At 40.5% G+C, this 23,477-nt stretch overlaps 1 protein-coding gene across 1 annotated transcript in view; it reads left to right on the top strand.

The window, feature by feature from the left end:
- Window positions 1-23,477, top strand: part of LOC141140366 (plasminogen-like) — a 198,208-nt gene that overhangs the window by 97,068 nt on the left and 77,663 nt on the right. Inside the window, exon 11 of the mRNA XM_073627454.1 lies at window positions 11,876-12,051. Coding sequence (XP_073483555.1) covers window positions 11,876-12,051 — 176 coding nt within the window. The remainder of the gene's footprint in view (window positions 1-11,875; window positions 12,052-23,477) is intronic.

Here is a 23,477-nt window from a genome sequence, read left to right as displayed (position 1 = left end):
TCCTCATCACTGGAGCAAACCTGGCAGTATGCTGCAGCATGGGGAGCATGACTGCCAGACTGCTGTCCTTCTTGGGCACCCCCTCTATCCGTGCTCACGTTACTGCCTTCATCTAGCTCAGTATCATCTTTAGAGCCTTCTAAACGCTGGGCATCCTCCCGGAGCATGTACCCAACACTGTGGTCAAACAGTTTGAGGGACTCCTCAGGAGGACATGGTGGGGCTAGGGAAGGAGTCACTGATGCCATTGAGCCGAGGGAAGAGGCCGCGTTGGCAGCTGCTTTGCCAGACAAAGTACCCTGAGAATGGTTGAGAGAGGATGAGGAGGATGAGGACGGCTTGGTCATTCACTCGACCAAGTCTTCCGCATGTTGCGGCTCAACACGGCCAGCTGCCGAAAAAAAGGCCAAGCGTGTCCCACGGCCACGTGCTGATGAGGATGCACCGTCTCCACGACCAGCACTGTTGCCTCTAGACACAGAGCCTGCTTGCCCTCTTTTATTGGCTTGTGACTGTCTGCCTCTCCTTGTTGGCCTACCAGACATACTAATGGCCTGCAGTGAGATGTAGCTGCACTAAGCTGGGATACACATATATATATATATATATATATATATATATATATATATATATATCTATAGATATACATATACATATATCTATATCTATAGATATACATATACATATATCTATCTATATATACTGATACTGCAGCTAGCAAAATCAACTGCCTGCTTGTAGTATGAGAACACCACCAATCTTCTACAGGTAGCTTTAGATGAACACTGTGCAGAGGTCGCACTACACTAACTTGTAGCTTTAGCTGAACACTGTGCAGAGGACGCACTACACCAACGTTAAAATAATGTAGCTGCCTGCGGTAGTGATAGGATCAGAAAACACCACCAACCTCCTACAGGTAGCTTTAGCTGAACACTGTGCAGAGGTCACACTAGACTAACGTGTAAATAATGTAGCTGCCTGAGGTAGTGATAGGATCAGGAAAACACCACCAACATTCTACAGGTAGCTTTAGCTGAACACTGTTCAGAGGACGCACTACACTAACTTGTAGCTTTAGCTGAACACTGTGCAGAGGTCGCACTACACTAACTTGTAGCTTTAGCTGAACACTGTGCACTACACTAACCTGTAGCTTTAGCTGAACACTGTTCAGAGGACGCACTACACTAACTTGTAGCTTTAGCTGAACACTGTGCAGAGGTCGCACTACACTAACGTTAAAATAATGTAGCTGCTTGCGGTAGTGATAGGATCAGAAAACGCCACCAACCTCCTACAGGTAGCTTTAGCTGAACACTGTGCAGAGGTCGCACTAGACTAATGTGTAAATAATGTAGCTGCCTGCGGTAGTGATAGGATCAGAAAACACCACCAACCTCCTACAGGTAGCTTTAGCTAAACACTGTGCATAGGTCGCACTAGACTAACGTGTAAATAATGTAGCTGCCTGCGGTAGCGATAGGATCAGGAAAACACCACCAACCTTCTACAGGTAGCTTTAGCTGAACACTGTGCAGAACACTGTGCAGAGGTCGCACTGCACTAACTTGTACCTTTAGCTGAACACTGTGCAGAGGATGCACTACACCAACGTTAAAATAATGTAGCTGCCTGCGGTAGTGATAGGATCAGAAAACACCACCAACCTCCTACAGGTAGCTTTAGCTGAACACTGTGCAGAGGTCACACTAGACTAACATGTAAATAATGTAGCTGCCTGAGGTAGTGATAGGATCAGGAAAACATCACCAACCTTCTACAGGTAGCTTTAGCTGAACACTGTGCAGAGGTCGCACTACACTAACTTGTAGCTTTAGCTGAACACTATTCAGAGGACGCACTACACTAACTTGTAGCTTTAGCTGAACACTGTGCAGAGGTCGCACTACACTAACTTGTAGCTTTAGCTGAACACTGTGAGGAGGACGCACTACACTAACTTGTAGCTTTAGCTGAACACTGTGCACTACACTAACTTGTAGCTATAGCTGAACACTGTGAGGAGGACGCACTACACTAACTTGTAGATTTAGCTGAACACTGTGCAGAGGTCACACTACACTAACTTGTAGCTTTAGCTGAACACTGTGAGGAGGACGTACTACACTAACTTGTAGCTTTAGCTGAACACTGTGAGGAGGACGCACTACACTAACTTGTAGCTTTAGCTGAACACTGTGCACTACACTAACTTGTAGCTTTAGATGAACACTGTTCAGAGGACGCACTACACTAACTTGTAGCTTTAGCTGAACACTGTGCACTACACTAACTTGTAGCTTTAGCTGAACACTGTTCAGAGGACGCACTACACTAACTTGTAGCTTTAGCTGAACACTGTGCAGAGGTCGCACTACACTAACTTGTAGCTATAGCTGAACACTGTGCAGAGGTCGCACTACACTAACTTGTAGCTTTAGCTGAACACTGTGGAGGACGCACTACACTAACTTGTAGCTTTAGCTGAACACTGTGCACTACACTAACTTGTAGCTATAGCTGAACACTGTGAGGAGGACGCACTACATTAACTTGTAGCTTTAGCTGAACACTGTGCAGAGGTCGCACTACACTAACTTGTAGCTTTAGCTGAACACTGTGAGGAGGACGCACTACACTAACTTGTAGCTTTAGCTGAACACTGTGCACTACACTAACTTGTAGCTTTAGCTGAACACTGTTCAGAGGACGCACTACACTAACTTGTAGCTTTAGCTGAACACTGTGCAGAGGTCGCACTACACTAAATTGTAGCTTTAGCTGAACACTGTGAGGAGGACGCACTACACTAACTTGTAGCTTTAGCTGAACACTGTTCAGAGGACGCACTACACTAACTTGTAGCTTTAGCTGAACACTGTGCAGAGGTCACACTAAACTAACTTGTAGCTTTAGCTGAACACTGTGAGGAGGACGCACTACACTAACTGTAAATAGTCTAGCTGCCTGACTGTGGTACTAATAGGATCAGAAGAACACCAGCAATTTTCTATAGGTAGCTGTAAATACTGTAACATCACAAGCCTGCCTGTCAGTAGGAAGATAATAACAGGAACGCATCTAGCTAAACTGAATACAGTGTATATATATATATATATATATATATATATATATATATATATATATATATATATATATATATATATACAACACCTGGGATGCATATATATACACAATACACTGTAAGTGCAGCTAACTCACTGACTGTCCTGCCTAATCTATCTAACTTAAATCGAATGACACTGTCTCTCTATCTCTGTCTCTCAAGGCCGGAACACACACTACACAGGGCCGCCGTGCAGGCGGCCTTATATAGTGTGGGGCGTGTGCTAAACCCCCTGAGCCATAATTGGCCAAAGCCACCCTGGCTTTGGCCAATTACAGCTCTCTCTACAGACGGCACTGTAATTGGCCAAGCATGCGGGTCATAGTGCATGCTTGGCCAATCATCAAAATAAGTAATTGTGTATGCGCTAGGTAAAAATAAATACCGTGATAAAAATATAGATAACACCAAAAATTAATATCGTAGCGTAAAATATATAAATCACGTTAAAAATATACAATAATAATCAGTGCCATTCATTTGTGAAAACCAATAAATGAATATATATATAAATAATCTATAAATCACGTTAAAAATATTCAATAATTATAGGTGTTATTCATTAATAAAAACCAGTGAATAAATATATATAAATACAACATGCAACATGCAAAACGTGAAAAAATCCAAGTGATGATGAAAAAAAATTAATATTATTGAAGTGTCCAAAAATTCAATAAAAATAATCAATAAAATATGGTATATAAAGTGCAGGCATTAGTGTCCAAAAAAATATATATAGGCATTCCTCATGTTCTTCTTATATGGTGTGCAAAATACAGCATGCTTTGGTGCCCTCCAGTGACCCCCAATAGCTCATGCGCTCACCTCTGAGCGTGTGACACAGTGATTAAACAGTGTCTATACACGCAGTAGAGCCACTCCTGGGCTCATATAGGATCTGTTGGGAAGGATCTGCACCTCTCTCAGATAATCATCAATGGTAACATATGTAGGAAAGAAAGAAACTCCATAGTGTAATACCGTCAGAGATTTATTAAATTATAAAACCACTTCCCTCCAGGAGGGTACTCACAAGGTATGGGTGCGTCAGTGCACCATCCTATCCATAGTGTAATACACAGGGATACAGGAACAAACGTCTGGCGTGCGGTGTGGTGTGTAATCCTCTGCTTGTCTGTAGCTCCGTCCTGCCCCTCCCCTACGCGTCTTCGGCACAGGGATAGCGTGCCTTCATCTGGGGGATCCCCCAGATGAAGGCACGCTTCATCTGGGGGATGAAGCACCCACAACATCCCTGTATGTTGTGGGTGCTTATCTATTAGTGTTTTGAAATTATCAATGCTCCCCACTAAAACCACTGCCTGTGGAAGAGAATTCCACATCCTAACCGCTCTTTCGGCAAACCTCTTTTCTTCTAATTTTAGTGAATGGCTGCGTGTCTTATTAAATTCGCTTTCACGGAAACGTTTTATCCCCATCGTGGGGTCACCAGTATGGTATTTGTACATTGAAATCATATCCCCTCTCAAGCGTCTCCTCTCCAGAGAGAACAAGTTCAGTGCTCGTAACCTTTCCTAATAACTAAGGTCCTCCGGTCCCTTTATTTGTTTTGTTGCCCTTCTCTGGACTCTCTCCAGTTCCAGCACATCCTTCCTGAGGACTGGTGCCCAGAACTGGAAAGCATACTTCAGGTGCGGCCAGACCAGAGTCTTGTAGAGTGGGAGAATAATTTTATCTCTGGAGTTAATCCCCTTTTTAATGCATGCCAATATTCTGTTTGCTTTGCTTGCAGCAGCTTGGCATTGCATGCCATTGCTGAGCCTGTCATCTACTAGGACCCCCAGGTCCTTTTCCATCCTAGATTCCCCCAGAGGTTCTCCCCCTAGTGAGTAGATTGCAGTCATATTTTTGCCACCCAAATGCATTATTTTACATTTTTCTACAATAAACCTCATTTGCCATGTAGTTGCCCACCCCATTAATTTGTGCAGATCTTCTTGCAAGGTTTCCACATCCTGTGGAGAAGTTATTGCCCTGCTTAGCTTAGTATTGTCCACAAATACAGAGATTGGGCTGTTTATCCCACCCTCCAAGTCGTTAATGAATAAATTAAATCGGATTGGTCCCAGGACAGAACCCTGGGGGACCCCACTTTTCACCCCGGACCATTCAGAATACTCCCCATTTATCACTACCCTCTGAACTCGCCCCTGTAGCCAGTTTTCAATCCATCTGCGCTAAATTGAAAAAATACCATATAGACGGTTACAATAAGTGCTAAATGCCAGAATAACCAAATAAAAATAATAAATAATAAATAAATGTGTTCAAACCTTATAATTTTCAAAGTGCAAAGTGCAATATAAAACACACAATCTAAGTGCCAAATCAGGAGTGAAATAGCAGCAATCCTCATGAAAGTCCTTATAATTCAAAAAGTGTATATCCAAAGAAATGTAAATATAAAGTGCTCAAAATTTGTGTCCATAATTAGTGAAGCTCTTCCATCTTGTTCTTCCAAAGGTGCAACACCATAAAGCATGCCTTAGTGTCTTTCAGTGACCCCCAAAAGCGTATGCGCTCACCTTACAGTGTGTGACACAGTAATTAAACTCTGTCAAACACGCCTTAGAGCCACTCCTGTGCTCAAATGGAATCAACTGTGCAGACCTCCAATGTTCCCAGTCATGATGTTATATGCAAGAGAAAAGAAACTCCATAGCGCAATATTGTAAGATAATGAAGGATCTTTTATTAAAATAACCCTCCCCTCATAGGGGTACTCACATGCTGTGGGTGCGTGAGTGCACCATCCTACATAGGCATAGACACAAACAGGCCGATCGTAAGGTATAACGTGCGGTGCGGTGTGTGCCTCAATCTCTCTCTCTCTCTTTGCTGACAGCTCCGTCCAGGCCCCTCCCCTACGCGTGTTCGGCACCGGGATCACGTGCCTTCATCAGGGGGATTTGATTGGACGGACGCTCTATGATCAATTTATAGTCACGGCGGCCATTTTGCCTTAGACCGCGGACAAAACTAGCAACAGGCTACGGCCATGTATATCCCTGGCGGCCATTTTCCCTTAGATTGCAGACTGAGTTAGCAACAGGCTATGGCTATACTTATCCCCTGTTGCCTAACGAACCCTATAATTATCATTCTAGCTATTCGTAGTCTGAGGAGCAAAGTGATTCAAAACCAGAGAGCAAAGCATATAGATAAAATCAAATAAATAGATGCTAAAAACCATTGTTATGGTGAACTAAATAAACCCCAGAACGGAGCTGCCATACATAGAGCACACCGCCGCACACCTCATACACAGAGACAGCCATAACAATCACAGTAATACAATTAAAAAACAGATAGTGTAATGGATACTAGATTCTAATTGATATATAGATACTCATGATACATATATAAAAAAAGATAGATATAGATAAAATTCCTGTAAGAAGTTAATGATAATATTAAAACATTTATAAAAATATATATATATATATATATACAACACCTGGGATGCATATATATACACAATACACTGTAAGTGCAGCTAACTCACTGACTGTCCTGCCTAATCTATCTAACTTAAATCGAATGACACTGTCTCTCTATCTCTGTCTCTCAAGGCCGGAACACACACTACACAGGGCCGCCGTGCAGGCGGCCTTATATAGTGTGGGGCGTGTGCTAAACCCCCTGAGCCATAATTGGCCAAAGCCACCCTGGCTTTGGCCAATTACAGCTCTCTCTACAGACGGCACTGTAATTGGCCAAGCATGCGGGTCATAGTGCATGCTTGGCCAATCATCAAAATAAGTAATTGTGTATGCGCTAGGTAAAAATAAATACCGTGATAAAAATATAGATAACACCAAAAATTAATATCGTAGCGTAAAATATATAAATCACGTTAAAAATATACAATAATAATCAGTGCCATTCATTTGTGAAAACCAATAAATGAATATATATATAAATAATCTATAAATCACGTTAAAAATATTCAATAATTATAGGTGTTATTCATTAATAAAAACCAGTGAATAAATATATATAAATACAACATGCAACATGCAAAACGTGAAAAAATCCAAGTGATGATGAAAAAAAATTAATATTATTGAAGTGTCCAAAAATTCAATAAAAATAATCAATAAAATATGGTATATAAAGTGCAGGCATTAGTGTCCAAAAAAATATATATAGGCATTCCTCATGTTCTTCTTATATGGTGTGCAAAATACAGCATGCTTTGGTGCCCTCCAGTGACCCCCAATAGCTCATGCGCTCACCTCTGAGCGTGTGACACAGTGATTAAACAGTGTCTATACACGCAGTAGAGCCACTCCTGGGCTCATATAGGATCTGTTGGGAAGGATCTGCACCTCTCTCAGATAATCATCAATGGTAACATATGTAGGAAAGAAAGAAACTCCATAGTGTAATACCGTCAGAGATTTATTAAATTATAAAACCACTTCCCTCCAGGAGGGTACTCACAAGGTATGGGTGCGTCAGTGCACCATCCTATCCATAGTGTAATACACAGGGATACAGGAACAAACGTCTGGCGTGCGGTGTGGTGTGTAATCCTCTGCTTGTCTGTAGCTCCGTCCTGCCCCTCCCCTACGCGTCTTCGGCACAGGGATAGCGTGCCTTCATCTGGGGGATCCCCCAGATGAAGGCACGCTATCCCTGTGCCGAAGACGCGTAGGGGAGGGGCAGGACGGAGCTATAGACAAGCAGAGGATTACACACCGCACGCCAGACGTTTGTTCTTGTATCCCTGTGTATTACACTATGGATAGGATGGTGCACTGACGCACCCATACCTTGTGAGTACCCTCCTGGAGGGAAGTGGTTTTATAATTTAATAAATCTCTGACGGTATTACACTATGGAGTTTCTTTCTTTCCTACATATGTTACCATTGATGACTATCTGCGTTTTTGGACACTTCAATAATATTAATTTTTTTTCATCATCACTTTGATTTTTTCACGTTTTGCATGTTGCATGTTGTATTTATATATATTTAATTCACTGGTTTTTATTAATGAATAGCACTTATTATTATTGAATATTTTTAACGTGATTTATAGATTATTTATATATATATATATATATATATTCATTTATTGGTTTTCACAAATGAATGGCACTGATTATTATTGTATATTTTTAACGTGATTTATATATTTTACGCTACGATATTAATTTTTGGTGTTATCTATATTTTTATCACGGTATTTATTTTTACCTAGCGCATACACAATTACTTATTTTGATTTTGTCACATACACGATATGAAACGTGGATAGTGTGTGCAGCTGATTGAAGCATTTGGATTCACTTTATAGGCATCAATCCATTTGTGGCTCACAAGATCTTTATGTAATTATTGGCCAATCATCAGCCAGCAATGCCGCAGTGAATTATGGGCAGTGACGCGCCACACGAATTTGGCGCGAACGGCCCATATTGTTCGCAATTCGGCGAACAGGCGAACAGACGATGTCCGAGTCGAACATGGGTTCGACTCGAACACGAAGCTCATCCCTAGTTACACAGTTAGTCTGGTTGAAAAAAGACACATCCTGTTCAACCCACAAAGAGAAAAAATAAATAAATCACGCACAAATCCAAAACCTCCATACAGTATACACAATCCTATACCCACAGTTGATCCAGAGGAAGGCAAAAAAAAAACCCAGCAAAGCATGGTCCAATTTGCTTCAGCGGGGGGAAAAAATTCCTTCCTGATCCCCAGGAGGCAATCTGATATTCCCTGGATCAACTTTACCTATACATATTAACTATAACTATACCTAATAATATTAACTTTAAAAATATAAACTATCAAAATAAATCTAACAGATTCCTCTATTTATGTTATATAGCACAGATGCATTTCCAACTGTGGCTATTGTATTCTGACAGCTGGCAATCACATCTGATTGGATGGAGCTGCTGTTCAGTTGACAATTTTCTCTCTGGGAACTTTTCAGTTGCACAATGTAAGGTGGGAGGGCGGGGACCGAGCAACCTATGTAGCGAATTTTAGGCAGTTCAATAGGAATAAGATTAAATTGTCATAGTGTATTGCCAGTTTAAGCTCTAATTTTTTAATGAAAGTAGGTTTTATAGAAAGAATATTGATCTGATATTGATCATTTTTTTGCTAGGTTCCATGTTCTTATGTCTTCCCATTGCGAACATCTCAGGGCTTAATTCACTAAAGAATATCTCATGAGATAATTGAATCATGTGACATTTATCTCATCAGATACTGAAAATGTCAATTCACTACCACCTTATGAGCTATTTAATTCACAAACCAAAAACCTTTACCAACACCAAAGACTCCTAAAATGATGTTAAAGTCAATTCACTAAGGAAATAAATGAATAAAGGCATGAGGTAGCTTCTACCTTTTTGGACAGTTTCTCAACAGTAATGCATAGAAACCTTAATATGGCAAAACACAGAATTATTGGGGCTGATTTACTTAAAGTATAACTAAAGGTAAAACTTTTTTTTTTTTAGTATTGGATAGAGTGGAGATAGATTAGACCCCCTGTCAGTTTTTTTTGCTGTCAGTGTTCATGTTTTTTATATTCTTTATTTGTGCTTTTTACCATTGTCATTGAGCTCAGGTTCAGATATATGTGATTCAGACATCGCGTGTGATTTGCACCCACACCGCAGGTGCTGATCACATGCAATGTCTGTGCAATGTGAGTTCAGTCAAACAGTTGTATAGCTGAACTCACATTGGATTCGCAGAAAAAAAGGTACAGGGCCTTTTTTCAGATCTGCGATCTGTGAACCGATCTGGGGGTGTCATTATCATTGTGTTAACACCCTCAGCGGTTCGCAGAGGGCAGTGTGAACTGCCTGCGGGTGAGATGCGATGCGGGAACCTGCGCTGGAATCATGGTGGTTCTCGCATTGCACCAGTTTGAACCTAGGCTGAAAGTGAAAGAAAATCACAAATTTTGTCCCCAGAAAAGTAATAGAGGGGAACTCTTCCAATTAGGACACTAGTTCTGATGACCTGGGGGCCACAATCGATTCTTTTAATTTGTAGGGATTTCCTCTCACCTCCTGTTTTGGCTATGGGGCAGAAGTGAAGAGAAATTTCCTTAAAGACAAAGTTGTATTTTTTATTGGTGGAAGAAGGGCATTTATATTTCAACAATGGGATGTGGATTGATTCACCCGTGACGCACCTCCATCGATATATCGCATAAAAAGCTACAAAAATTTGCCCTTGGGACTTTAAATGAGGTGCGTCACACTCAATGGTGAAATAAAAATTGTAAATTTATTAATACATACATTATCAGCAGTAAAGCATGAACAATTGATATATTGTCAACAGATCTGTAGTGTTGTACATATTAGGTTACCGTATTTTTCGCTCCATAAGACGCACCTGACCATAAGATGCACCTAGGTTTTAGAGGAAGAAAACAAGAAAAAAAATATTCTGTACCAAATGCTGCTGATTTGGAGCACAGGAGAGGACGCCCACATCCCCAATTAATATATTATAGTTTTTAAGGTAAAATAGACATCTATCAAGTGTGCCAGATAGCTTCCAGGCAGCAAACAAATATCGCCCTGTCACCAGATTCAGTCTATATATAATTCATAGGAAATATCACCATCTTATAACAAATTCACATTGCAGGCTGTGAGCACAGCATTGCAGGTGCAGTCTGATAAAGAAAGACCTGAGAATGACTAGATACCTGTCGCCTTGTACACACATTGCATGGTCACTCCAGCAGCTGACACGCTGAAGATGCCAGCCTATTGTATCCCCCGCTCGATCGGCGTCTGACGTCACCGATCAGGCAGGGATGAAAAATCGTCACTGCGCATGCACCAGTGACAAGAACCCCAACCAGCCTACAAGACCCAGAAGACATAACGGGGAAAGGAGAGGGGAGGTGCCCAATATTGTAACACAGCGGCGGCTGGTTAGTATTCGCTCCATAAGCTGCACAGGCATTTCCTCTCCTTTTTTGGGGGGAAAAGGTGCATCTTATGGAGCAAAACATACAGTATATTTTAATGGCTAGAGTGCATCCCAGTATCCCAATGCGTTTCACAAATAACTGTTCGCTTCTTCAGGGGTTGATGCAAACACAATATCTATGGAATAAAACAGTTTGAGGTATACAGTAAGGATAGTAAATAATGCTGTACTTAGTGCAAAAGCTCTAAAGGACCACAAAAGGGGTCCATGCTTACAAATCTGTTGAAAGAGGGATCAATGTATTTATATATGTGTGTGATTTTGGATACTATTTCAATTCAATATTTTACATTTATAAAGATCATTTTGTATTTACTTGCTTAATTTAACTTAGTTTTGTTTGTTACACCATGTTTGTCCTGTGAAAGCAGCGTCCCTTTGACTGGTATTCCATTCACCTTTTTTCTTTTGTATTATTACATATGCTGCATATTTCTAAACAATGACAGAGGTTTTAACCCTTCTCTACTGTATCCATCCAACTGGATATCACATCATGAGATAAAATACTTAATGGTTTCAAGAATAAAATGCCTCACATTTTGATGACATAGTTCATGCTTTATTTTAGTAGTATTCTTTTGTAAATTGCTAAATTTCTTTTGAAAAAAGCTACGAGTTATTTTATCTCAGATTTTAAAAGGAAAGTAACTATTTGTGAATTGAGCCCACAATACTTTCCTCAGAGAAAAGAAATGGAATCATACACATCACATTTATATTTGCAGGGGATTGGAAAAGAATTACTGCAGGAATCCAGATAATGACAAAAGCCCATGGTGTTATACCACAGATCCTAGTGTACGATGGGAGTATTGTAGCCTGAAGAAATGTACCGATGTACCACCTATAGAACAGAAGCCTGTGCAGACAACAAAGCCTACTCTAGTATCCAGCAGTCCAGGCAAGAAAACAAACAACCCTGTTCTGTTACTTTATAAAACACACCCATTTGCTAAAGCATGCATTATTTGTGCATTGAAAAATACTTGTTTTCAATTCACAATGGCATTGAGGTAATTCATGAGCCACAAAATGCTTTACCGTGCACTGCAGCATGCTGTGTTATTGTAGTTCATTCATTTTGGCTTGGACCCAATGCAAGAAAAATCTGTCTAGGACAGAGTGAAGGAAAATCTTCCCTCTGGGAAAAAAAACAACAAAACTAATAGGGGTGTTAAACTTTCCCTACTCTAAGGCTGAGTTCACACTTATGCAATGTGGATGCGGGTTTCCCCATATCCAATACGCATGTCAGGAGACTGTGACCGGCTCAATGGAGCTCGTTCACACATCTCCGGTGCGGCTATGGAGCAGATTGAACAGGGGTCCTGTGCATCTTTGGCTCTGTTTCAGGTCCGAATTCAGGCAGAAATTCGTCCCTGATTCATCCCTGAAACAGAGAACAGGGATGCACTGGACCCCTGCTGTGAGCCGCATCCGATATAAGTAGGAACCCATCCTAAAGCTAGAGGAAAAAAATGACTAACTTTGCTGCATCAACAACCCATTTATTTTTCATCATATTTTAACAAATGTGATAAACACTGAAATCTATTATCTATTTAACAGAAAACTGTGGAATTTTATATGGACTTTTTTTTTTTTTTTTTTTACGAATGTCACTCTAAATCAAACAATTTATTATTTTCAGTGGATAGAATCTGGAAAAGGTGTTTCAATGAATTTGTACATATAACTTGCAAAAACACAAGTTACCCCGCCTCAGCCCTGTTAAAACACTGTCCCTCCTGCTAAAGCCAAACCCTCCATCATCTTACATAGTTACATAGTAGGCAAGGTTGTCCATCAAGTCAAACCTATGTGTGTGATTTTATGTCAGTATTACATTGTATATCCCTGTATGTTGTGGGTGCTTATCTATTAGTGTTTTGAAATTATCAATGCTCCCCACTAAAACCACTGCCTGTGGAAGAGAATTCCACATCCTAACCGCTCTTTCGGCAAACCTCTTTTCTTCTAATTTTAGTGAATGGCTGCGTGTCTTATTAAATTCGCTTTCACGGAAACGTTTTATCCCCATCGTGGGGTCACCAGTATGGTATTTGTACATTGAAATCATATCCCCTCTCAAGCGTCTCCTCTCCAGAGAGAACAAGTTCAGTGCTCGTAACCTTTCCTAATAACTAAGGTCCTCCGGTCCCTTTATTTGTTTTGTTGCCCTTCTCTGGACTCTCTCCAGTTCCAGCACATCCTTCCTGAGGACTGGTGCCCAGAACTGGAAAGCATACTTCAGGTGCGGCCAGACCAGAGTCTTGTAGAGTGGGAGAATAATTTTATCTCTGGAGTTAATCCCCTTTTTAATGCATGCCAATATTCTGTTTGCTTTGCTTGCAGCAGCTTGGCATTGCATGCCATTGCTGAGCCTGTCATCTACTAGGACCCCCAGGTCCTTTTCCATCCTAGATTCCCCCAGAGGTTCTCCCCCTAGTGAGTAGATTGCAGTCATATTTTTGCCACCCAAATGCATTATTTTACATTTTTCTACAATAAACCTCATTTGCCATGTAGTTGCCCACCCCATTAATTTGTGCAGATCTTCTTGCAAGGTTTCCACATCCTGTGGAGAAGTTATTGCCCTGCTTAGCTTAGTATTGTCCACAAATACAGAGATTGGGCTGTTTATCCCACCCTCCAAGTCGTTAATGAATAAATTAAATCGGATTGGTCCCAGGACAGAACCCTGGGGGACCCCACTTTTCACCCCGGACCATTCAGAATACTCCCCATTTATCACTACCCTCTGAACTCGCCCCTGTAGCCAGTTTTCAATCCATCTGCGCTAAATTGAAAAAATACCATATAGACGGTTACAATAAGTGCTAAATGCCAGAATAACCAAATAAAAATAATAAATAATAAATAAATGTGTTCAAACCTTATAATTTTCAAAGTGCAAAGTGCAATATAAAACACACAATCTAAGTGCCAAATCAGGAGTGAAATAGCAGCAATCCTCATGAAAGTCCTTATAATTCAAAAAGTGTATATCCAAAGAAATGTAAATATAAAGTGCTCAAAATTTGTGTCCATAATTAGTGAAGCTCTTCCATCTTGTTCTTCCAAAGGTGCAACACCATAAAGCATGCCTTAGTGTCTTTCAGTGACCCCCAAAAGCGTATGCGCTCACCTTACAGTGTGTGACACAGTAATTAAACTCTGTCAAACACGCCTTAGAGCCACTCCTGTGCTCAAATGGAATCAACTGTGCAGACCTCCAATGTTCCCAGTCATGATGTTATATGCAAGAGAAAAGAAACTCCATAGCGCAATATTGTAAGATAATGAAGGATCTTTTATTAAAATAACCCTCCCCTCATAGGGGTACTCACATGCTGTGGGTGCGTGAGTGCACCATCCTACATAGGCATAGACACAAACAGGCCGATCGTAAGGTATAACGTGCGGTGCGGTGTGTGCCTCAATCTCTCTCTCTCTCTTTGCTGACAGCTCCGTCCAGGCCCCTCCCCTACGCGTGTTCGGCACCGGGATCACGTGCCTTCATCAGGGGGATTTGATTGGACGGACGCTCTATGATCAATTTATAGTCACGGCGGCCATTTTGCCTTAGACCGCGGACAAAACTAGCAACAGGCTACGGCCATGTATATCCCTGGCGGCCATTTTCCCTTAGATTGCAGACTGAGTTAGCAACAGGCTATGGCTATACTTATCCCCTGTTGCCTAACGAACCCTATAATTATCATTCTAGCTATTCGTAGTCTGAGGAGCAAAGTGATTCAAAACCAGAGAGCAAAGCATATAGATAAAATCAAATAAATAGATGCTAAAAACCATTGTTATGGTGAACTAAATAAACCCCAGAACGGAGCTGCCATACATAGAGCACACCGCCGCACACCTCATACACAGAGACAGCCATAACAATCACAGTAATACAATTAAAAAACAGATAGTGTAATGGATACTAGATTCTAATTGATATATAGATACTCATGATACATATATAAAAAAAGATAGATATAGATAAAATTCCTGTAAGAAGTTAATGATAATATTAAAACATTTATTAAAATATATAATAAGAGACTGTAATCACTCAAATTGCTGTGGGGGAGTGACAACAGCAAAACCAAATAAAAAACAGAAAAACTCAGAATAGACTACTGTGTAAACAAAGCTCGTATTAAAAATGGGAGATATATAATGAAAGAATGAGCGGGAGTATGGGACAATATACTAATAATATAAATAGGGACAATATACAATGTATGCCCACCTAAGCCCAATATACAGTGCATGTCTAGCAAAACCTAAAATATCAAACTAAAACCGTTAAAAGAGAACAAATAAAAAATCGTGGAGGAAAACGCTATAGTGGAGTCCTCCGGTGGAGTAAATGCTATTAATAATTGCTGAGAAAGCATCTTAAATCGAACTCTCTATTTAGTCCACCGGGCACCAAAGAGCCAAGCTGGTGTATCCACCAGGATTCCCGTTTACTTATTTCTCTAATGAAATTCGAGCCTCTCCAGTGGCGTTTAGGTGCTTCAATTCCCCAAAATTTCATACCGGTGGTGCTCTGATTATGCATTCTTTTAAAGTGCACATATAAATTATGCTTATCAGACCCCTTACGTATGTGTCTCACGTGTTCCTCTATACGGTCTTTCAGGGCTCTGGTAGTACGCCCTACGTAAATCAAATTGCATGGGCATTTTAAAGCATAAACGACACCAATCGTTTCACAGGATATAAAGTCCCTAATAGTGTAAGATAAATCATTCCTAGGATTCGAAAATTCTTTTACCCTTCTAGTGTTGTCCGGAATCCTAATACAGCTGTAGCACCTGCCACAGCCATAGAAACCTTTAAGATCCCAAAACATTTTTGGTTTTGGGGGGGTGGTTCCACTACGTTGTGTACCAGCTTGTCCCGTAACTTGTACTTCATTACTCTGCACAGAATAATCCAAAACGACATTGATGCCCTCATTATTATCCCTATCCATTGCCCTGGTGTTATCTCTTAATAAGTCATCCCTGTTCATGCGTCCAACTTCAATCTTTTCCCTCTCCAAAAATTCCTTTCGATACCCCTTCTCCAAAAACATGTTGCTTAGCTTATCAGATTGGACCTCATAATCCTCAGCTCTTGTACAATTCCTTTGCATCCTTGTAAACTGCCCTCTAGGGATGTTGCTAAGCCAAGGTTTGTGATGACAACTGGTGATCGGAATATACGAATTACGGTCCGTGGTCTTAAAAAAGGATCTGGTAGTGATGCCTTCATTGGTATTGAAAATTTCCAGATCTAAAAAGTGTATGCATTCTCTACTAACATTCCAAGTAAGAGAAATACTGCGATCATTAACATTCATGGAGTCTAATAACTCCATCAATGTTTCCATATCCCCTTTCCAAATAATTAAAAGATCATCAATAAACCTCTTATATAATAAAATACTACCACAGTCATTACTCAAAATCCCCTCCTCTTCCCATTTGGCCATGTACAGGTTTGCTACGCTCGGGGCGAACTTGACGCCCATAGCAACACCTTTCTTCTGTAGGTATATCTTACTGTCATACCAAAAAAAAAATTATGGCGCAAACAAAAGTCCAAACATTTCAAAAGGAATAACGTAAAACCCTCATCCGCTGAGTCTTCTCTCTCCAAGGCCCATTCTACAGCATTTAAGGCACCCTCATGGTCAATATTGGTGTACAATGAGGCTACGTCACCCGTTGCCATAATCATATTCTCATGTACGGTACACTCACCAAGAAGTTGTAAGGTGTGTTTGGTGTCCTTGAGATAGGCCTTGGTTTTCTTCACTAAGGGTTGCAGATGGATATCTATATATTCTCCCAGTCTGGAAGTCAGAGATTCAATACCGCTCACTATCGGTCTACCCGGAGGGTTAATACTATCTTTGTGGATCTTGGGTAAGTAGTATATCACAGGTATCCTGCTGACCATGGGAACTAAATATTTGGCTTCCTGTTTGTTCAAATAACCTTCATCAATTCCATATTTGATAATACATTCCAATGTATCCTTAAAGGGTTTGGAGGGATTACTGCTGAGTAACTGGTATGTATCCGTGTCGCTCAATATTCTTCCAATTTCATCTTTATACTGTTGCAATGAAAGAATAACGACCCCCCCCCCCCTTTGTCTGCTGGTCTGACCACTATTTCCGTTCTTTTTCCCAATAAGTCCATTCCTCTCTTCAGGTCCTTGTGTTCATACACCTTCTTAACCGGTAATTGCTCCAATTCTGTAGTAACCAGTTTTTTAAATAAATCAACATATTTGTTGTTGGGTATATGGGGGTTGAATACGGAATTGTTTCTTAAGCTCGTAAACCTATGGTTGGTAATGGTCCTTTCAACAGGGTTAAGGGAATAATACTTCTTAATGTTAAGTTTTCTAATCAACTTTTGTACACCAACATATGTTTCAAATTTATTGAGACCTTTTTTTGGGGCATATTTAATCCCCTTATCTAACACCAATATTTCCTCTCTTGATAGTTCTACTCCACTCAAGTTATATATTCCCTGCCCTAATCTTCCCGCCTTCTTTTTCTGTTGTATTCTTCGTCCAGCTCTCCCTCCTCTCTTCCTGGGTTTCGCGTTTCTCGGGTGGACCCTCCCCTGGTCCCCCCTAAAAAAGATTCATCCAGAAAGTGCTCATTATCTTCCAGAGGTTGAAAACTGTTATACACAGGTACCCTGTATTGATCTTGTGGGGGGTTTTTATACCTAACTCTTTGTGGTTTAGGTGAGTAGTAAGCACCCTCCCTTCGTGTACCTTCTCTTGGATTAGGGGGATATCCCCTAAATGGAGCTTGATAAGATGGGGGACCCCTGTGCGGTAAATGGTTCCCTCTATAGGGTGTGCCCTGTTGGTATCCATAATTCCTTTGTTGTCGGTATGGGGTACTCTGCTGGTATCCATATTGTCTATGATACCCATATGCATTCTGCTGTCCACCTCTATACTGGGGGGGTGGATTTGAAGGATAGCCCCTATCATAATGATTTCCTTCATACTGGGCTCTATTACCATTAACCTGATGGATAGGTGCCCCATAACCCCAATTCCCTTGATTGGGTGGTGGGCCATTTCTTCCCTCGTTGTTTGGCCGTCCTTGTTGATCATAATGGGGCCTCTTGGGTGGCTGACGGTAAGGTGTGTGGGGTTGTGTATCATCCTGTCGATACGGAGGGTATCCCCTATTGAGTTGCTTGATATTCTGCTGTTGTGGATTCTGCTGACCCTGTGGTTGTGGTACTCTCATATCCCCATTCATGGCTGTCCCTATCTGTGGCTGAGAATTAGCCACAGTGTTAGACGCCAGCGTGGATTGCCAACGAAAAACCTGTTTATTTTGATAGTCCTCGAAATCCCTCAAATATTTTTTCTTCTTTGTATTCTTGTTCTCAATATCTTTCTTCTGCATATTTTTATGTAGCTCCCCCATGAGTCTAGTATATTCAGGATTATTAATGAAGGGGTTAAGTTTATCTCTAATCTCTTTAATCTGATTCTCTAGGAGCTTCAATTTCCGTTGCTTTCTTTTAATAAGAAATTCCATAATCTCTCTACCTTTACCCGCAAAATATGAATACCACTCCTCTATATCATCATCACCCAGCAAACCATCATTAATGGGAACATCCCACCGTGGCTTCCTAGGAACCATGCCATCCTTTAGATACTTTTCCATGGTGGACTGATCCCACCATATATTACTCTTTTTATCCATACAGTGTCCTAATTTTCTAAAAAGTTGTGTTAAATCATTCTCTTTAGCACTAGCAGTAGAGAAGAGATCCTCCAGATCAATCTCTCTATTCTCAAAAAAGGCAAAAGGATCCATCAGGCTGCTAACAAGAATATGAAATGAGTATACAGGAAAATATAGATAAGCCTTGCGAGCCACATAAGGGTTAATGCCTTATAAAATGTGGAATGAAACCTCAGTAAAAAACAGCTGCAAACACTAATCACGTTCCATAACCGTGTGAATGGTGTCAAAGAAATACAAATGTGTCTGCGCTAAATTGAAAAAATACCATATAGACGGTTACAATAAGTGCTAAGTGCCAGAATAACCAAATAAAAATAATAAATAATAAATAATAAATAAATGTGTTTAAACTGACCTATGATAAATCAGAAATAACTCTAAGTGATCAAACCTTATAATTTTCAAAGTGCAAAGTGCAATATAAAACACACAATCTAAGTGCCAAATCAGGAGTGAAATAGCAGCAATCCTCATGAAAGTCCTTATAATTCAAAAAGTGTATATCCAAAGAAATGTAAATATAAAGTGCTCAAAATTTGTGTCCATAATTAGTGAAGCTCTTCCATCTTGTTCTTCCAAAGGTGCAACACCATAAAGCATGCCTTAGTGTCTTTCAGTGACCCCCAAAAGCGTATGCGCTCACCTTACAGTGTGTGACACAGTAATTAAACTCTGTCAAACACGCCTTAGATTCACTCCTGTGCTCAAATGGAATCAACTGTGCAGACCTCCAATGTTCCCAGTCATGATGTTATATGCAAGAGAAAAGAAACTCCATAGCGCAATATTGTAAGATAATGAAGGATCTTTTATTAAAATAACCCTCCCCTCATAGGGGTACTCACATGCTGTGGGTGCGTGAGTGCACCATCCTACATAGGCATAGACACAAACAGGCCGATCGTAAGGTATAACGTGCGGTGCGGTGTGTGCCTCAATCTCTCTCTCTCTCTGTTTGCTGACAGCTCCTTCCAGGCCCCTCCCCTACGCGTGTTCGGCACCGGGATCACGTGCCTTCATCAGGGGGATTTGATTGGACGGACGCTCTATGATCAATTTATAGTCACGGCGGCCATTTTGCCTTAGACTGCGGACAAAACTAGCAACAGGCTACGGCCATGTATATCCCTGGCGGCCATTTTCCCTTAGATTGCAGACTGAGTTAGCAACAGGCTACGGCTATACTTATCCCCTGTTGCCTAACGAACCCTATAATTATCATTCTAGCTATACGTAGTCTGAGGAGCAAAGTGATTCAAAACCAGAGAGCAAAGCATATAGATAAAATCAAATAAATAGATGCTAAAAACCATTGTTATGGTGAACTAAATAAACCCCAGAACGGAGCTGCCATGCATAGAGCACACCGCCGCGCACCTCATACACAGAGACAGCCGTAACAATCACAGTAATACAATTAAAAAACAGATAGTGTAATGGATACTAGATTGTAATTGTTATATAGATACTCATGATACATATACATATGTTGCTAAACCTTGGCTTAGCAACATCCCTAGAGGGCAGTTTACAAGGATGCGAAGGAATTGTACAAGAGCTGAGGATTATGAGGTCCAATCTGATAAGCTAAGCAACATGTTTTTGGAGAAGGGGTATAGAAAGGAATTTTTGGAGAGGGAAAAGATTGAAGTTGGACGCAAGAACAGGGATGACTTATTAAGAGATAACACCAGGGCAATGGATAGGGATAATAATGAGGGCATCAATGTCGTTTTGGATTATTCTGTGCAGAGTAATGAAGTAAGGAGGATTATATGTAAATATTGGAGCGTGCTAAAGCAAGATATACATCTTAAGGATGTGCTTCCAGACAAACCCAAAATTGTTTTTAAAAGAGCTCCTAATTTACGGGACAAGCTGGTACACAACGTAGTGGAACCACCCCCCCCAAAACCAAAAATGTTTTGGGATCTTAAAGGTTTCTATGGCTGTGGCAGGTGCTACAGCTGTATTAGGATTCCGGACAACACTAGAAGGGTAAAAGAATTTTCGAATCCTAGGAATGATTTATCTTACACTATTAGGGACTTTATATCCTGTGAAACGATTGGTGTCGTTTATGCTTTAAAATGCCCATGCAATTTGATTTACGTAGGGCGTACTACCAGAGCCCTGAAAGACCGTATAGAGGAACACGTGAGACACATACGTAAGGGGTCTGATAAGCATAATTTATATGTGCACTTTAAAAGAATGCATAATCAGAGCACCACCGGTATGAAATTTTGGGGAATTGAAGCACCTAAACGCCACTGGAGAGGCTCGAATTTCATTAGAGAAATAAGTAAACGGGAATCTTGGTGGATACACCAGCTTGGCTCTTTGGTGCCCGGTGGACTAAATAGAGAGCTCGATTTAGGATGCTTTCTCAGCAATTATTAATAGCATTTACTCCGCCGGAGGACTCCACTATAGCGTTTTCCTCCACGATTTTTTATTTGTTCTCTTTTAACGGTTTTAGTTTGATATTTTAGGTTTTGCTAGACATGCACTGTATATTGGGCTTAGGTGGGCATACATTGTATATTGGCCCTATTTATATTATTAGTATATTGTCCCATACTCCCGCTCATTCTTTCATTATATATCTCCCATTTTTAATACGAGCTTTGTTTACACAGTAGTCTATTCTGAGTTTTTCTGTTTTTTATTTGGTTTTGCTGTTGTCACTCCCCCACAGCAATTTGAGTGATTACAGTCTCTTATTATATATTTTAATAAATGTTTTAATATTATCATTAACTTCTTACAGGGATTTTATCTATATCTATCTTTTTTTATATATGTATCATGAGTATCTATATATCAATTAGAATCTAGTATCCATTACACTATCTGTTTTTTAATTGTATTACTGTGATTGTTATGGCTGTCTCTGTGTATGAGGTGTGCGGCGGTGTGCTCTATGTATGGCAGCTCCGTTCTGGGGTTTATTTAGTTCACCATAACAATGGTTTTTAGCATCTATTTATTTGATTTTATCTATATGCTTTGCTCTCTGGTTTTGAATCACTTTGCTCCTCAGACTACGAATAGCTAGAATGATAATTATAGGGTTCGTTAGGCAACAGGGGATAAGTATAGCCGTAGCCTGTTGCTAACTCAGTCTGCCATCTAAGGGAAAATGGCCGCCAGGGATATACATGGCCGTAGCCTGTTGCTAGTTTTGTCCGCGGTCTAAGGCAAAATGGCCGCCGTGACTATAAATTGATCATAGAGCGTCCGTCCAATCAAATCCTCCTGATGAAGGCACGTGATCCCGGTGCCGAACACGCGTAGGGGAGGGCCTGGACGGAGCTGTCAGCAAAGAGAGAGAGAGAGAGATTGAGGCACACACCGCACCGCACGTTATACCTTACGATCGGCCTGTTTGTGTCTATGCCTATGTAGGATGGTGCACTCACGCACCCACAGCATGTGAGTACCCCTATGAGAGGAGGGTTATTTTAATAAAAGATCCTTCATTATCTTACAATATTGCGCTATGGAGTTTCTTTTCTCTTGCATATAACATCATGACTGGGAACATTGGAGGTCTGCACAGTTGATTCCATTTGAGCACAGGAGTGGCTCTAAGACGTGTTTGACAGAGTTTAATTACTGTGTCACACACTGTAAGGTGAGCGCATACGCTTTTGGGGGTCACTGAAAGACACTAAGGCATGCTTTATGGTGTTGCACCTTTGGAAGAACAAGATGGAAGAGCTTCACTAATTATGGACACACATTTTGAGCACTTTATATTTACATTTCTTTGGATATACACTTTTTGAATTATAAGGACTTTCATGAGGATTGCTGCTATTTCACTCCTGATTTGGCACTTAGATTGTGTGTTTTATATTGCACTTTGCACTTTGAAAATTATAAGGTTTGATCACTTAGAGTTATTTCTGATTTATCATAGGTCAGTTTAAACACATTTATTTATTATTTATTATTTTTATTTGGTTATTCTGGCACTTAGCACTTATTGTAACTGTCTATATGGTATTTTTTCAATTTAGCGCAGACACATTTGTATTTCTTTGACACCATTCACACGGTTATGGAACGTGATTAGTGTTTGCAGCTGTTTTTTACTGAGGTTTCATTCCACATTTTATAAGGCATTAACCTTTATCTGGCTCGCAAGGCTTATCTATATTTTCCAGTTTTCAATCCATGTACTCACCCTATGGTCCATGCCAACGGACCTTACTCTGTACAGTAAACGTTTATGGGGAAATGTATCTAATGCTTTTGCAAAATCCAGATACACCACGTCTATGGATCTTCCCTTATCTAGATGGCAGCTCACCTCCTCATAGAAAGTTAATAGATTGGTTTGGAAAGAACGATGCTCATGAATCCATGCTGATTACTGCTAATGATACCGTCGTCATTAATAAAATCTTGTATATAGTCCCTTATCATCCCCTCCAAGAGCTTGCATACAATTGATGTTAGGCTAACGGGTCCATAATTCCCAGGGATGTATCTTGGCCCTTTTTTAAATATTGCTG

The sequence above is a fragment of the Aquarana catesbeiana genome, linkage group LG04, assembly GCF_042186555.1.
Source record: "Aquarana catesbeiana isolate 2022-GZ linkage group LG04, ASM4218655v1, whole genome shotgun sequence".
In the NCBI taxonomy this organism is placed as follows: Eukaryota; Metazoa; Chordata; class Amphibia; order Anura; family Ranidae; genus Aquarana; species Aquarana catesbeiana.
The sequence above is the reverse complement of the archived record's forward strand: the minus strand, read 5'-3'. Positions and strand labels throughout refer to the sequence as shown.